The 15,966-nt window shown below is 64.0% G+C and overlaps 1 protein-coding gene across 6 annotated transcripts; it reads right to left on the bottom strand.

Annotated features, from left to right (window-relative positions):
- Positions 1-1,185: 1,185 nt before the first annotated feature.
- On the bottom strand, positions 1,186-14,089 carry RHPN1 (rhophilin Rho GTPase binding protein 1). Of its 6 annotated transcripts, XM_058565052.1 has the most exons (15): positions 13,954-14,089; positions 9,120-9,235; positions 7,835-7,963; positions 7,379-7,454; positions 6,549-6,626; positions 5,973-6,097; positions 5,719-5,885; positions 5,266-5,459; positions 4,651-4,807; positions 4,459-4,572; positions 3,839-4,033; positions 3,265-3,341; positions 2,888-3,034; positions 2,588-2,749; positions 1,196-2,174 (listed from the first exon to the last, which is right to left on the bottom strand). In XM_058565052.1, the coding sequence occupies exons 1-15, from the start codon at positions 14,032-14,034 to the stop codon at positions 2,010-2,012; spliced, it is 1,983 nt and encodes a 660-aa protein (XP_058421035.1). In that variant the 5' UTR covers positions 14,035-14,089; the 3' UTR covers positions 1,196-2,009. The 6 variants fall into 6 exon arrangements, with proteins under 6 accessions (XP_058421037.1, XP_058421034.1, XP_058421036.1 ...); XM_058565051.1 differs by lacking the exon at positions 13,954-14,089 and having other exon boundaries at positions 1,195-2,174; positions 7,835-8,617; positions 9,120-9,184; XM_058565054.1 differs by lacking the exons at positions 2,588-2,749; positions 13,954-14,089 and having other exon boundaries at positions 1,186-2,174; positions 7,835-8,617; positions 9,120-9,184.
- Positions 14,090-15,966: the final 1,877 nt, after the last annotated feature.

Raw genomic sequence — 15,966 nt, 5'->3', positions numbered from 1 at the left:
ATGTCCCCTAGCCCCCAGTGCCCCTCTTGGGTCCAGAAGGGCCCAGGAGGCGGGGGAGTGGCTACGTCCTCCCGGACAAGACCTGCCAGCCCTGTCGTCCCGGATTAGTGGGTAATGTCCTCCTTGACGCACAGTTTTATTAATCAAATTAACAAGTGCTGAAGTGACCTTGGCTGGCTCTGCTGAGAGGGCCTCCTCCCAAGAGGGGCATGTGGGTCAGAAAGGGACGCACCTGGACACCCTCGCCCAGGCTCAGGCAGGCCGAGGAGCTCTGCCTGTCCACTTGGGAAGGCTCCCCTCTCTCGTGCTCTCTCCCTGACACACCCACTCACACCCCCCACTAGCACCCCCACTCACACACACTCGCCGCCACTCACCACCCCCCCAATAACACTAAAGCAGGAGGAAGGTGATGAACGGCAAGGCTCAGGTCCCACAGGGCTGCTCCGGCCTGGAGAGCCACAGAGATGACAGTGATGACACTTGGAGAGAGAGGGCGGGTCTCAGCCTGCAGGGGGGCTTCCTTGCTCTCCTGAGTCTGCTGCCCACCCCCCACCAAACCCACGCCTACCTGAAGATCCCACCTCCTGTGGCCACTTGAGCGGGCAGCAGCTGCCCCCTGGCGGCCACGGGGACCCCAGCTATCCTGGGCCCCAATCCCAGCTGCCACATCTGTGGGCCAGCGCCCCCTCCACGTGGCTGCTCCCACACAGCCCTTCTCACCCTTCCCTTTGGGTCCAGGTCCCGAGCTCATGCCTCCTTGGGTCCAAGGGAAGCCTGTGCACTGATGGCCTCTGGGGACCGTTCTCCCATCTATGCAGCCCAGGGACACTGAGGGCTCACCATATGAGCCTGGCCAGGTGCCGCAGGGGCGGAGCCCCAGAGGGTCAGGGCAGGCTGGAGGTGCCCCTCTGTGCTGGCCCAGGGTGCAGAGGGATGAGATAGCCCCACAGACACCTACCCACTAGCAGCAGCAGCAGCGGCCTCGGGGCCCAGGTAGGACTGTGGGGCGGGGCCAGGTAGGATGGAGGGCAGGGCCAAGGTGAGGGCGGGGCCTCGCGGGATGCGGGTGTGGGGTGCAGCGCAGACAAAGACTGGACAGCAGGTTCAGGGCTGGGATGAGAGCTAGGTGTTTCCTGGACAGAAAGCTTGGGGTGGGGGAGAGGGACATGTCAGGACGAGGGGACAGCAAGAGCAGAAGCAGGGAGGGGTCCCTGTTCTGTGCAGAGTAAACAGTGTTGCAGGGGGTGGCCTTGGCTGGCACCCTGCCCAGAGAGAAGGCAGCGCTGTGGGTCCCCTGGCTGCTGTGTGGAGGCAGGGGCAGGGCAGGAAGGAGGCCTGGAGCCTGGGAGGGAGCTGAGCCTCGTCCAGCCTGTGGGGTGCTGGCGGGCCAGCGGAGTGGTGCCTGGCAGGAATGACTGTGGCCAGGCAGAAGCTTGGCTTGGGGCAGACCCAGCCCTGAGAGAGGCTGTGGACAGGACATGGCATGTTGGGAGGCAGGGGGAGGGAGACAGCCCAGCTGAGGGGCCTTGGGAGCCCGCCACATGAGAGGGAGGATCCGGCTGCAGGGACCCACTGCCGACATGTCACCCACAGTGCCCCAGCAATCCGGGGCGGCTCCTTCAGGCTCCGAGAGAAGCAGCTGGACAGGCCCCATCCCCCACCTGGGAAGCTGCCCTCCTCGGGTGGGCACTTGGGGCATGTGACGACAGGGCAGCCCAGAGGCAGCCTCCTGGCACTGGGACTCAGTGTCCAGAGCTACACTTCCCATGTGTGGGTGCAGTGCCGGCCCACAGCACCAGGCTGAGACACACCTCTTCTGATACTGTCTTTAATGGGCAGCTCCGGGCACTGGGTGGGGCAGCAAACTGGCCTGAAGGTCCCTGGGTGGGGGAGGGCACGAGGGGGCCACTCCCAGACAGATGGATCCTGTGCCGGGCCCCAGATGTGTGGGCAGCCTGCCCCTCTCTGCCACCCTGGGCACCCAGAGGGTGAGGGCAGCGTGCGGCTCAGGGGTGTGGGGCTGGGGACAGTCTCCCCCCAGTCTTGCCCCTCCTGGCCTTGCGGCTCCAGCCAAGGAGGGGCCTGGGGCTGGCTCGTGCGGGCACTGGCATCTCCCAGCTACACTCCTTCTGGCTCCTCAGAAGTCCCCCGAGGGCCGGCCGGCGGTCCCCCTGCAGTTGGGACAGAGACACGTGGTGGTCAGCCCCCCTGGCCTGGACTGCCTGTGGCCAGCCTGGTGAGTGTGACAGGGAAGGAGGCATGGCACATGGGGCGGTCCTGCAAGGGTGGCCATGCAGCGGGGCCCCCACGGGTTGGCCGAGCTCCTGCAGCAGCGCCTCTGCCCCGAGCCCCAGGAGTGTGGGCTCTCAGGCCACTGATGGGTGGGCTGGGGCTTCAGGGAGTTACTGCCGCGTGGAGGCCGCAGCACAGGCACCCGGAAGGCCGCCCCAGTGAGGGTCGCCACGTCCCAGCCTCCTCTCTCTAATGCCCTCTCAGCACCTGGGGACATTTGGGGCCTGGAGGAAGGCCCAGGGCCGGGTGGGACAAGAGAGGTGGGGCCGTCCCCCAAGGCCCTGGAGCTTACCGGGCCGGGTGGCTCGGCGCTGGGCAGCAGTGTCACCACGTGTAGGCTCACCCCCTCGGCGCCCGCGCCCTTCAGCCGGGCCACCACCTCGGCGTGCTTCCACCACTTGCACGGCTGCCCCTCCACGGACACGATGTAGTCTCCCTCCTGCAGGCCGGCTGCCTGCAGGGACGTGGGGACGTTCAGGAGTCCGGCGAGGGCACCCCACCACCTGTGGTCACAGTCCCATCTTCCCCCTTCACCCCAGCCACCTCCTAGAAGCCAAGGGACTTGGCTCTGGGGCGGGACGGGGGCCCTTACCGCAGCTCGGCCCCCAGGAATGACAGCAGCGATGAGGACTGGCGAGTCTCCCCGCAGCGTGAAACCAAAGCCACTCTCTCCCCGGGTAACGTGGACGGGCCCCACTAGCCGCCAGCGGTTCTTGGCAGAGAACACGGACAGGGGCCCCTGGGGGGGGATCAAAGGTCTGGCTGGGCCACCACACTTGGAGGACCCCTGGCCTGTAGCAACCCCTGGGGCAGATTCTCTACTTCCTGGGACAAAAACCAATGAGGTGCCGTGGAGGAACACAGGACTGGGCCACCATTGTGGGCCTGTCCAGGGGCCTCGCCCAGGTCAGTGAAAACACAGGGCCTCAGTGTGGCCCGAGAGGGGGTGCTCTGAGAGGGGGTGCTCACCAGCCGGTGGAAGATGTCAGCCACCTTCACCTGGGAGAAGTTGGGTGCCCTGACCTCCAGCCTCTGCTGTGTCTTGGCTGGAAGGGCAAAGGTAAAGGGAGGGCAGGGCTAAGCCCGAGGCTCATGGGACCTCAAACCCCCAGGAAGCAGCCAGGATGCGACTTGGCCTGAGCAGAGTGGGTGACTGGAGGTGTGGCCTGCCTTGTGTACACAGGCCCCTCTGAGGACCTCTGGGGCGTGGCTGCCCCCCACTGGCAGGAGGAGCTCCAGGTGGCTCCTGGGTGTCTCCGCTCCCCAGCTGTGCCTGGCCAGGTAGTGCAGGAGATGCTGGGCCCCTGGCCTGTGGGCGTCTGCCTTCAGGCCGCAGGGACAGGAATCAGGTGCGGAGATGGGGAGGGGCAGAGGAGCAGAAGAGCGTGCCAGTGTGGGCTCCCCGAGCCCCCTGCTCTCCTGCTCTGCCCACAGCTCCAGGGGACAGGAAGTTGGCTGCATCTCTAACAGCAGCTGCAGGGTCGCAGCCCACCGCCCACCCTCTGGCCAGGACACACCCATCCCGTGGGGCCTGGCTGCTCACGCTGGATGTCAGGGGCCTCCGTGGCCTCGAAAAAGTCGTCCTCTCGGTCGAGCTCCGAGTACTTGGCCAGCGAGTACTGCAGCGCCTGGACCAGCACAGCCTGCAGTAGGTCCACCCTGCGCAGGGCGCGGCACACCGCGTGCAGCCGCAGAGCCTCCTCCTGCCCCAGAATGGCGCGCTTCAGGTGGGCCTTGCCTGTGCAGGACACGGCCATCACACGGTGTGTGGGGCCCCAGGGCCCCCAGCTCCCCCAGCCCTTCCAGGCGGAGCCGAAGCTCCCCCCACCCCTAGACGCAACAAGAGGAGGGCAGGTGAGGGCTTCTGGGTTCATCCTGAGGGCCCACTGGCTGGTCCAGGCACTGCCAGGTGCAAATGGTGGCCAGGGAGCAGCTGCTCCCTACGTGCGCCCCCACCTGCCCAGAAGGCCGCCCAAGCAGCTCCGGCCCCTCCTCTTGGCATCACCCACTGGGGTAGGCGGGCATCCAGGAGGCGAGTTGGCAACCTCACCCACCAGTGCCAGGACACCAGATGTGCCCAGAGGAGGCGACTCGTGAACAACTGGGTGGGGTGGGTCATTCAGACCCTGCAGCGGCCCCAGCGCCCTCCTCCCTCGGCCTCACCCAGCTTCCTGCGCTCCTCCTGCTCCTGTGGCAGCGCGGGGCCCCGGGGCTCAGACGAGGCTGGGAGCCCGAGGAAGACCTGCTCGAGTGCCGGGAACTCCACCTCGGCTGCCGCTGGGGGTCAGAGAGGGCCGTGAGCCCCGCTGTGCCAGGCCTGGGCTGGCACACGGACACATGGGGCGGGGCACTCACGGGGGCCGTCACAGAGGGCCATGGCCGCGTGGTAGTGGGCCAGGGCACGGAAGTGCTCGGCCTTGACATGCACCAGGGTGGTCCAGGGGAAGGGCACGTAGTCTCGGACGGGTGGCTGGGTCATTGTCCTGTGCGCCAGCCCGTACTCGGCCGCCACCTGCCGGTGCACACGGCAAGCCAGTGGGCCCTCCCGCAGGACTCCAGGACAAGTCCAGCCTGGCCTCGCCCAGCAGCCTCAGCCCCCTCTCCCCACCTGGGGCCAGGCCTCCACCTGCCCGATCAATGTTCCAGGAGCCCCTTGCCAAGCCGACCAGTTCTGGCTCTGATTGGTGCTGCCCCAGCCACATGGACTCAGGACCCTGGGGTCCTGACCAGCCCCACAGGGACCAGGACAACAGCTGGCTTTAGGAACGGACAGAAGAAGACACGACCATTGCACCCCACCCCTCCCTGCCTGGATCCCAGCCTACTCTGTCCCCGGCTCTGCCCCCTCGGCCCAGCTGTACCCCCGACCAGGCCCTCCTGCCCACAGCACCACTGCAGCGTGGCCAGGCCCGGACTAGGCAACCGAGCCATTGTCTAGGTCTCTCCTGGGACAGGGCCTCCCACCCTCACCTGGGCAGCCTCCTGAGCCAGGCGCAGCTGGGCTAGGCAGTCGTGGGGGTCCATGGGGGCCGGCAGCGAGAGGCCCTCAAAGACGCATTCCTGGGCCTGGGCGGCCATGAGCTGCTCCAGCATGGAGAGCGAGGCGGGGCTCATGTCCAGGCTTGGTGCCCGTGAGAAGTTCTCCCTCAGAAGGCTGAAGGCCCCTGCGGATGGGGTGCTCACAGCGGGCGAGGCCGGCTGCCGCCCCCGCCCCCACGAACCTCAGCCTGGCTCAGGCAGCACCCCCTGCTCCCCCAGAGAGGGCCTGTGCGTGCTCAGCCCCTCACGCTGGGCGGCCATCCACCCACCCCCAGCTCTGGCACCAGAGAAAGGGCTCTGCCACACAGGTGCCCCAGAGCAAAGAACATGCAGGCTTGTGCACCCTGCCCACGGCTGTGAGGCTGGGGTCTGGGGCCCTCTCACCAGCAGCCCTCTGAAAGGCCTCTGCCGCTCGCCTGGCGCCCTCGGGGCAGGAGCGGTCCTGGCGAGCCCCGATCTGGGTGTGGAGGGCACCGATGTTGAAGAGCACGCTGCCCTTCTCGAAGGCCAGGGCCCGCTGCTGGGCTGGGAGTCCCGTCAGCGAGTCGTACCTGCAGGGTTTGGTGGGGATGGGTGCAGCTCACATGTCGGGGAGCCACCAGGGGAGGCCCCAGGGCAGCCACCCACCGCAGCCCTACCAGTGGAAGAGCAGCCCGAGGCTCCCGGCAGGGGCCGCGAAGCGTGCATCCAGGAGGCAGAGCTGGTTGTAGTAGGCCATGAGCAGCTCCAGGCCTGCCTTGCTCCGGCTGGGGGTCCGCATAGCCTGCAGGGCAGAAGCCGGCTGGGCTCCACCACCCTGGCCCACCCCACACCGCCCTGGGAACCCCCTCGGACATCACAGCCCCATGGGAGGATGGGGGACGGGAATGGGGTGAATGGGTCCACATGCCGCCCCAGGAGACAGTGAAGGGCACAAAGGAGGGACAGCCCTGGGGAGGGGACAGGCACGGATCAGCCACTCCCAAAGGACCAGCAGCGTTCAGTGGGGATGGAACTTTCCCGGCGTGCGCAGAGCCACCTGCGGACTCTGAGTGTGCACACCCTGGGTGTGCCTGCCCCTTCACTGTCCGCAGAGCTGCCCCATGGGGACTCCTGCGGTGTGAACGCCTCCACTGAGCTCTGTTTTTCCGTCTGTTCCTGACTGAGCCTGGTTTCCTCATCTGTGACCTGGGTGTGGCCTGTGTCCCGGGCAGGGAGGGGAGGAGCCCACGCACCTGCCGCAGGTCCTCCAGCTCCCTGATTTCGGCCTCGTAGGAGGTGCCATCCTCTCCAAAGTGCCCTGAGATCAGCTCCTGATTGGGGGGAGGGCAGGCGCTGGCCTTCCCTGGAGTCTCCCCGCCAACTGGGCAAGACCACAGTGAAGGGAAGGCCCTGGGCCCCCGGAGAAGGGCTGAGGGCTGGTGTGTGCGCTGACGTGGGTCCCACCCCTCTGGCCCCGGGGACCCCCCCACACTGCAGATGTGGGGCCTGGAGACACGGTCCTATTTCTACTCCATTCCCTTATTAACCCACCTGCCACCTGGCAGGCGAGGACACTGAGGCAGAGTAGAGGCCCCTTTACACCCAGCCTACAAGGCTGAGACAGGCCCCCCCCGGCCACATGGCTCATGAGCCACCACGAGAGCCCCAGGCACCAGCATGTTTTCACAGCACAGGCTGTGACTGGAGAGGGCGGCACCCAGCCAGTGGACCCTCAGAACAAGAATTGGAGACCCTATAGCCATCTTGGGGCTTCCGGCAGGATGACCAGCTCTGCCACACCTGTCCCAGGTTAGGCTCTTCTCCAAAACCCACCCAATCAGAATCCCCTACAGCCTGTGGAGGCTGGGCGGATCCAGGGCAGACCCTTCCTTCCTCTGGGCCTGTTTCCTCATCTGTTCAATGAGACAGCTGGGCCAGGAAGCCTCCAAGATCCTCTCGCCCTGTCCCCCAGACCCCAGGGCAGGGCCGTGTCCTCTCAGACCCCAGGGCAGGGCCGTGTCCCTTCAGACCCCAGGGCAGGGCCGTGTCCCCTCAGACCCAGGGGTCCCAGGGCAGCACTCACCTTCAGGGGTGTGGACCAGTCCAGCTCCTTGGTCTCCTTCAGCCCCAGGGGGATCATGGGGACAGTAACACCTTCACTAGAACCAGAAGATTTGAGTCCCGACTCTAAGGCTGCACCCTGCTGTTCCCGACTGCCATGGAGTCCACCCCTTCCCGCTCCTGCTACACGCAACACACCTCCCCTCGACTCCGACACACGTCCTCACACACCCACACACATCACACAGGTGCTGCCCTGGATGGCCCACACGCACTCACGCACCTCTTGGGTCAGCTCACATCCTTGCACACGCACACACACCTCTCGGGCCGGTCTGCGTCCTTGCACATGCACACACATCTCTCGGGCCAGTGTGCATCCTCGCACACGCACACACACCTCTTGGGCCAGTCTGTGTCCTTGCACACACACATACACCTCTTGGGCCAGTCTGCGTCCTTGCACACGCACACACACCTCTCGGGCTGGGCCGCGTCCACGCTGCTGCTGAGGTCTTCCAGCTCCTCCTTCAGCAGCTGCAGGTTGCAGTTGACATAGCTCAGCTCCAGGGCCACCGTCTCCCTGACCCGGGCATTGCTGGTAGCTCTGGGGGAGGCCGGGCTGAGGTGAAGCCCTAGCCCTGCAGGCAGACCATGCGCCCTGGGCTCCCCGCAGCCTGGCACCCCAGCCTGAGCTCCAGAGTCCACTCCCAGAGTGACAAGCTGACGGGTCAGCCCCCATGGGGGGCAGCAGCGGGGTCCACAGCCCACTCGATGACCTCCCCCTTCTCCTCTGAGTCGCCTGCAGTACATGCAGCTTCCTGTGTGTGTGTACACCGTGGCTCAGCCCAGGGCCCATCTCCTCAGACCCCGACTTCCAGGGCACAGGCGCTCTCCCCCCTCTCCCTCCCCCAGGATGCAAGCGCACGCACACCCTCCACAGCGACTGGAACCAATGTCCCTGGAGAAGTGGGGGTCACACCTTCACTCTGCCTGCAACTAGGTGCACAACAGAAGGGCCACAAGGTCCCCAGGAAGGCCAGGTCAGGGCAGGGATGGGGTAGACAGGGGGGCGGGGCTGCTAAGGAAAAGGAGGGGCCCCCAGGGCCCAGCAGAACCCCATCCTGGAGCCTGTGGGCTGGCTCTGCGCTCACTGGTTGAAGCTCAGGCAGGTCAGGCCAGGTCCCTGGGCCTCGGGCCATCGCCCACAGGGTGGGCTGTGTGTGTGAGAGGGTCCAAGCACACGTGCAGCTCACATGCTCTAGGGGAGAGGGGCCTCCTCAGTCTGCAGGACCCCTTCCTGGGTCCCCCAACCTCGGGAGGGCTGTCACCTGCCACAGTGCAGCCTAAGTAGTGCCTCTTCTGAGAAGCCCCCGCTGGTCACCACATGCATATCAGAGGCTCCCCCACTGCACGCTGGCAGGAACACCTCCTGTGGCCCCCCAGCCCAGCCCAGAACTTGGCTGGCCCTGAGGTGACCCCTGCCAGTGAGGTCCACCACGGTGGGGGCCTGGCTCGGCTGTGAGGGTCTCGGCTGAGTGCCATGGCTGCCCCAGACCCCCGTGGAAGGCCCAGCCCCGGGTCCTGGGAGCCTGCACCAGCCATGGTCAGCTGCTCACTCATCCCTCTCCCCTGGGAGAGAGACTGAACCACGAGAGCAGACACCCGCCCGGGCCACTGCCTTGCCCCCATCACCCAGTGTGGGCCTGGCTCACAGTGGGCCTCTGGGGACATCAGTAGGCATCCCAGGGGGCTGTGATTACCTGTAGAGGTTCTCGGCACCTGTCCGCATCCGCAGCTCCTTGTTGATCTGCTGGTGGATCCGGGCCCTGTGGCTCTGTGGGCGGCCTCGCTGTGTCTGTGCCAGGGGGTCACAGCCCTGCAGAAAGGCCACGGGTCATGGGGCCAGGCTGTGCCTCTGTCAGCAGCTCACAAGAGCGCAGTGCCCACAGGCTGGGCCAGGGGACTCCTGCCCGCAGGGAAAGGGGTTGTCACCAAGAGTGGAGCCTGAGCCAGCCCTCCTGGCTGGGGCGGACGAACACAGAGCCCGGGCACAACAGGTGATACCAGGAAGGAGGGGAGTGGGTGGCGGGCAGGCCAGGAAGGACATGGTGGGTGCGGGACATGGCTGGGACTGGGGCCCCAGGAAGCAGCTGAGCACCAGCGTGATGGGGCTCTGAGTCTCCCTAGCCCAGCCCAAACATGCAATCACCTCTGGGAGCCCCGGGCAGGAGGCAGCCAACTGCTCACCACACACCCCACTACACTTTGGAATTTTGTGCCATAACCCCATAACCATCCCACCCACACGATTATTCTAGCACGCGGCTAGGCATGGGTGGGCGATAGCCCAGCTCCTGCCAAGGCACTAACAGAAAGGGGCCTGTATGTGGGGTGCCCACCCCACCCCGCTCTCTGCGGTGCTCAGCCCATGCTGATCTGGGGCTGGGCTCCGTCCCAGCTGGCTGCTTACTTGTGGGGTCCCTTTGGGCAACTGCCCAAATCACAGGCCCAGGGCCGCTTGGCTCACAGGCAGCAGGCCAGGCCTCCTGCCTGCCCACTGCCTGCCTCAGCTATGCTACCTCACTATACGGGGCAATCCTGCCAGCCTGCCCATGTCTCGGGGCCTGCACTGGCTGCAGTGATGCTGTGGACAGGGCGACTGGAGGGCTCCAGCCAGGGAGGGTCAGGGGCTTCCACAGCGGCTGGTGAGGGGAGAGGGAGCGAGAGTGGCTTTCAGGGCCCCAGTGGGACCCTGGTGGTACAGCTGCGGCCACCAGGCCTCCTCCTAGCCATTTAGGGACCTCCTGTCAGGGTCACTCACCAGCCCAGGAGTCGGGAAGGACTTCTCAGAATGCACCTTCCCTGGGCAATGTCCCCACAGGTGGTCACCTGGCCCCCGAAACTGAATGGGGATGAGGACGCCGCAGCTCACAGGACCCTGCCCAACGGCCCGCATAGGAGGAGGGTTTGTTCATGCAGAACTGGCCTCAGCCTCCCTGCAGCACCTACTATCATCCACGTATCCAAGGGAGCACGGCTGCTCTTCCTTGGTGTGTCCCCCCATCATGCATGGGGCAGTTTCAGACTTTCTGGGGGCTCTACCTTGTCCCAGCCCCTTGCAGTGGCACCCTAAAGAAAGCTTCACACCCTCACATGCAGAAGGCTCCTGGTGCATGGCCACTGCGGATTAGTGCCCAACATCTCCACCAGACTCCAGCGTTCCCAAGAGAGGTCAACCAGAGAAGACTTCCCGCAGGAGGCGGCATTTTTCCGGGATTTGAAGGACAGGAGGCTGCCAAGTGGTCCTTAGGTAACTGGGGAGAGCGGACTTGTCCCCACTGAACAAGAGAAAAAAGAGCAGTGGACACAGAGGCCTCCCCACTGTGGCACTCTGGGCAGGCTCTCATCTGTAGATGGCAGGGGGACTGGTCTCAGGGTGGCACAAGGAGGGAAGAAGACAAAACACGCTCTCCCCACTCCACTCTGCTGGCCGAGTGTCTGTCTTCCCGCTGGCCTGGCCTCTTATTCGAAGTGCCCCTCAAACCCGCTCAGTGCAGGAGGGAATGAGCCAAGGACGTGCGCAGTTTCCCTTCCAGGAGGCCTGAAAATCCAGGGAGGGCAGGGCAGGCCACGACCTAAGCTACGTCCTTCTCCTTCCAAAGGTCTGACTGCAGAGTTCCAGCAGGTGCTAAGGGTTCTGGGTGTGCAGCCACGGCTGTCTGCCTAGGGAGGGTGGGTCCATGTGCTGGGCAGGGGCTGCCAGCTCAGCAGGCCTGTCCTCAGCAACACGGGTCATTTGGTCTCTGATATCGAGTGCCCCTGGAGAGATGTGCTGGAAGTGAGGAGAACCATATCCTCTGAGCCGGGATCTGCTGTCAGCTCTGCAGCACCGCTCACGGGCCTCTGACCCTAACGTCTGCTTCAGAAGGCCAGCCGGCTGGCGTGACCTGGGTAGGGAGGTGTGGGAGCAAGTGACCAGAGCCCAACCTTCAGTGCTGGGCAGACCCAAAAGCCGCGCTCACGCCTGTTTTCCACATTGGGTGACCCTGGGCCCCGTGGTGAAGGGATCTGCCTGCAGGGAGGGCGTGGATGCCGGGTAACCAACTCTCCCACTTGTGGAACAGCCTCCTCCCCCAACCCCAGAACCTAGCCTGGGCGGGAGCGGACGGGGAAAAGGGAAGTGACCCCCGCACACCCTCACTGCTGCGGCCCTGACAAGCACAGTGGCTCCTGCTGCCCGGAAGCACCAGGCCCATGACCCCCAGGAGCCCAGGAGGAAATGGCATGGATGTGGCCAGAACTGGCAAAGCGGGGAGATAGTTAGGCCAGCACGGGCCTGGAACAAACAACAAGATGATCGGAAAGGCCGGGCCCCATGCCCTCCCCTAGACTCCCTCTGCCTCGGTCGGTTCCCAGGAAGAGGCCCCCACGCCTGGCAGACTAGCTTCCTCCTCTCAGAGCCCTTGCCCAGGACACCCCGCCTGCTGATACCCCACCAGCCTCAGGGACCCCTTCCCTCCCCTCCCCCATGATCTTACTGGAACACAGAACTAGACACCTCAGGAGGGCAGAGGCCCAGCACCCATCCCCCACACACTGCTGCAGGGACAGAGTCCAGTGGGCGTGCCTGCCAAGGGGTTCTCCCAGGACACGGTGGCTACAGCTAGATGGACCACAGATCTGCCCACACAGGCCTGCCAGGTAGCCCCCTAGCCCCGCCCCCTCCGATGTTCACCCGGGCATTGGTGGTTCCTGACCGCCCCCAAGCAGGCCCCACTCCCAAAGCCCTTTCTAACTGGCCCAGGCTGCTCTTCAGTGGGGGCCCAGCTGGAGATGATGAGCGCTCACTGGACACCAGGGCCAGGTGAATGCCCACTGAAGACCAGAGCCAGGTGAGAGCCCACTGGACGCCAGGTCTCATTACTCTCAGGGTAGAGACACATCACCCACACTGGTCCACGGGGGCCTCAGACCCAGGTGTAGCTTTCATATATATGAACAGCTAAACGGCCTGCCCTGACTCTGAGCACTATAGCTGGCTTAGGAGCCAGCCTCACACTAGCCGGCAGCAGGGGTCAGGTTATACTTTCCAGGTGGCAGGAACTGCCTGGGCAACAGAACAGAAAAGCATGCTAGTGGGTACAGAGTGTCGCTCAGGGCTGAGCAGGGCTAGGGTCCACGCCCCGCCCACCAGCTGCATAGCCCAATGTCTCTTTGTAGGGAGTCAGATCAGGATGCTCTGACTGCTGGGTCACTCCAGAGAGACGGCTGGAAACAGTTTCTGCCCCCTTCCCAGAGTGGCAGTCGACAAATGGCAAAGACAGAGAGCCCGAAAGTGTAGTCCACTGAACCTTCTGGAAAACCTCCTGTGAGCAACTTTCCGAATAGTCTGCCCAAAACAACACATGCTCTCTCCAAAGGCCACCTGCAGGCCTGGCCGCCCTGCAAGGAAGTGAGTTCACAGAGGGCAGGTGACAGGCCTCCTCTCTCTCCAGTGCCCACTCTATGGGGCTGCTGGCCACAGCCTCGCCCACACACACACAGTTGCTGCAGCACCCGACATCTCTGGGGGGTGGGCAGGAAGGAGCCTGCCCCTCCAGGGGTCTGGTCAGCATCACTTGGCCAATAACCTGCAGCCTATGTCCTGGCCTCCTGGATGCCTCCCTCTGGCACCCTGGAAGACCTGGGCCCCAGGCACACAAAAGCTAAACAGAACCAGCCAGTGGGGGGACAATGTGCAGTCTGACACAAGCGAGAGAAGGAGGGGAAAGCACCACTGTAGGCAGAGGTGCCACCTCTGCTTGGCAGCACCGGACTGAAAGCCCTTGGGCACATGGATGCCTAAAGCTTGGCATGAACACCAGATCAGCCTTGCGGGGACCTGCAGGGGACACGTGGGCTCCGGGTTGCACATCGAGGCAACCAGAGTGCCCCCTCCTTCCCACACACAGACTCAGCAGGTCTCCAACCCCTTCCACAGCTTCCCCGTGTCCTGAAAACGGTGCACCGTCCACAGTCAGCGCCCGGGGTTAGGGACTTCAGAAGGGGAGGAGGTTTCGGGAAGTGAGGAAAGGGCAAGCTGCCCAGCCGTGAAGTCCTCCAGCCATTCCCGCAGCGGGAGGCTTCAACCCCGGCCGCAACGAGTCTCACCCAATACAGAGGCATTGCCCAGGGCAAAGCTGGACAGCCCTGGGGAGAGGGAGCGAAAAGCTAGGAAAGGGGGAATGACGGGCGTCGGGAACCAACACGAGGGCCGCGGGCTGTCACAGACCAGAGCCCAACGCCTGCCAGAGGAGAGGGCCCCGGAGCGTCGCAGAAAATCACGAGCTGGACTCGCGTTCCCACCTATTCCAGGATGGCACAGGAGGGGCCCTAAGTGGGCAAAAGAGGAGCCTGGCGCAGGCGGGCAGCGCGGGCTCGGCCTCAGTTTCCCCAGCGGCAAGCCCAGCTTGTCCCTAGGCGCGAGCGAGATGTGGGAGGCTTGCCGCGCTCGGACGGGAGAAGCCGGCGCCGGCTCCGCAGCCCCGCGCCCAGGAGCGGGCCGGAGTCTGGGCCCCTCCTCCCAGCGGCCCCCGCCACGGCGGGCGCGCCCACCTTGCGGACGCTGCCGGCCGCCTGCAGCCGGCCGCTCTCCTCGCCGGCGCCCGGACCGTCGGGCCTCTCCTCGGGGATCATCGCCGCTCGCCGCTCGGGCCGCGCCCGCCTGGGTGCCGACGCCAGCGCAAGTCCCTCTCGGGGGCCCCGGCGGTCGCGCACTGTCCTCTCTCCGGGGGTGGCGGGCGCGGGCCGGCTTGAGGGGCGTGGCGCCGGGCGCGGAGCGTGCGAAACTTGCCGCTGCCCAGTCGGCGGCGGCGGCGACTCCGACGGACAGCAGCCTCGGCCAACCAGAGCTCGAGGGAGGCGGGCAGGCCCCGCCCGCGCGCCCGCGGTGTCCCGGGGGAATGCGGTCACCCTGGCAACCGCCGGGCTGGACGCCGAGCGGCCGGCGCGGGAGCGGACTGCGCATGCGCCGCGGCGGCCGCTGACTGTTCGGCAAAGTTAGGAAAAAAAGAAAAAACAATGCGAAACCTAAAACTCCCAAACAGTGCTAGCCCAGACCCCCTCGGCGCGCCTCCCTGCACGGCTCCTCGTGCAGACTCCTCAAGTTTGCCGCCCGTTTTATCCCGTCCCGCTGGCAACAGGCACCCTCCGGGGGCTTGTCCAAAAATGTTCCCAATGGGGTTTTTAACGGTTTTGTTAGAGGGAGCGCTGGGGCAAGCCCTTAAACAATGCCTTCTTTCTTCTCTCCGCTCCGAGACCCAGGCCCCGGGCCTGGCCCCAGTCCGGGTGCCGTCTGCACTTTCGGTCTGCCATGCCTCCAGAACTCGCCTCTAGAACCTGCCAGAACCCACCCCTGGAACCCGCCTCCAGAACCCTCTTACAGATCCTTCCTGCAGAACCCGCCACTAGACCTTTTTTCCAGAACCTGTCCCTGGAACCTGCCTCCAGAACCCGCCCCAGGACCGCACCTCCAGAACACTTCCAGAACCTGCCCCCCGCACCTGCCTCCACAACCTGCTTCCAGAATAATCTTACTTCCACAGCCTACTTCTGGAACCGACTTGCCCCCAGGACCAGACTGCCTACAGAACTGGCCTGTTTCAAGAATTGGACTCTTTGCAGAACCTGTGCTCCCTGCGGGGTTGCCCAGTATTGTGCCTCCATCAAGGTCCTTTCATAACTTCTCTAGGTTCCTGGTGACTCTGGAACCCACTCAGATTTCACCTGGGGCTCACCTCACCTAAGAAGGCACCCTCTGTAGGGCAGGAACACCAGAGCATAAGCAGTAACCGCAGCTAATCTTGATTAAGTTCCTCTGAAGTTCCAGCCTTCCCCATCCTAACTATCCCCCCATGGTCACTGTGTGCCCTGGTGCAGAGCCCTGGGCTGGTTCTCCCCCCACCCACACACCTGATCCTGCTGTTCCCCAGAGCTAAATCCTGAAAGCTAAGCTCCTTGGCCTGCCCTGGCCATCTGCAATGACAACAACAACAAAATAAGACAATTGCTAACTCCAGGGAAATTAAAAAGCTGTGCAGGAAATTAAAAGTAATCACAGAATATTGCCTGACTCAGCTGTGTATTTCTTTTTCATTGCTGTAATAATGTAATCAAGATGTCCTGGCTTCTTGACCCCAGGATAATTATCACGTAATTCTATTAGGAGGAGGGAAGAGGTGAGAGTGAAGAAGATGGTGGGAGTGGAGAGTGAGAGATGCTGAAGCTTCATCCTCCTAAGGCTAAGTCAATAGGTAAGGGCCTAAATTAGAAAATAAAATTCCAGAAGCAGAAGCATGTTGTTTAGAGTTGTGGAATTCAACACCAAGTCATCAGCTCCACCAGTACAAGGGGTTGGCCCTGGGGAGGGCCAGGGGGACATGGGGGGAGGCTGTGGGTTTGCTAAGCAGGTCTTGTAGACCCATGCGGTCCGTGAAACTATGCACCTTCAATAACAAGGAAGTCCCAAAGCTGGTTTTTTAAGGAGTGGATGTCTAGAAATTGACAACAAAAAACATCCAAAATCAAACAACCATTTGGAAGTAAAGAGATGTTTCTAAATAAGGTTTG

Source organism: Diceros bicornis, chromosome 21 (assembly GCF_020826845.1).
Source record: "Diceros bicornis minor isolate mBicDic1 chromosome 21, mDicBic1.mat.cur, whole genome shotgun sequence".
Classification (NCBI taxonomy): domain Eukaryota; kingdom Metazoa; phylum Chordata; class Mammalia; order Perissodactyla; family Rhinocerotidae; genus Diceros; species Diceros bicornis.
Note: the sequence above shows the minus strand (reverse complement) of the source record. Positions and strands in the feature narration are given on the sequence as shown.

Excerpts from the sequence above, each read along its gene's own strand:
- RHPN1 (XM_058565051.1), bottom strand. The coding sequence starts at position 8,169 with ATGTACTGCAGGCGACTCAGAGGAGAAGGGGGAGGTCATCGAGTGGGC. Across the intron at positions 5,886-5,972 it reads CTCGGGCTGCTCTTCCACTG|GTACGACTCGCTGACGGGAC; the intron begins GTAGGGCTGCGG and ends CAAACCCTGCAG. Across the intron at positions 4,573-4,650 it reads GGCCCTCTGTGACGGCCCCC|CGGCAGCCGAGGTGGAGTTC; the intron begins GTGAGTGCCCCG and ends TCTGACCCCCAG.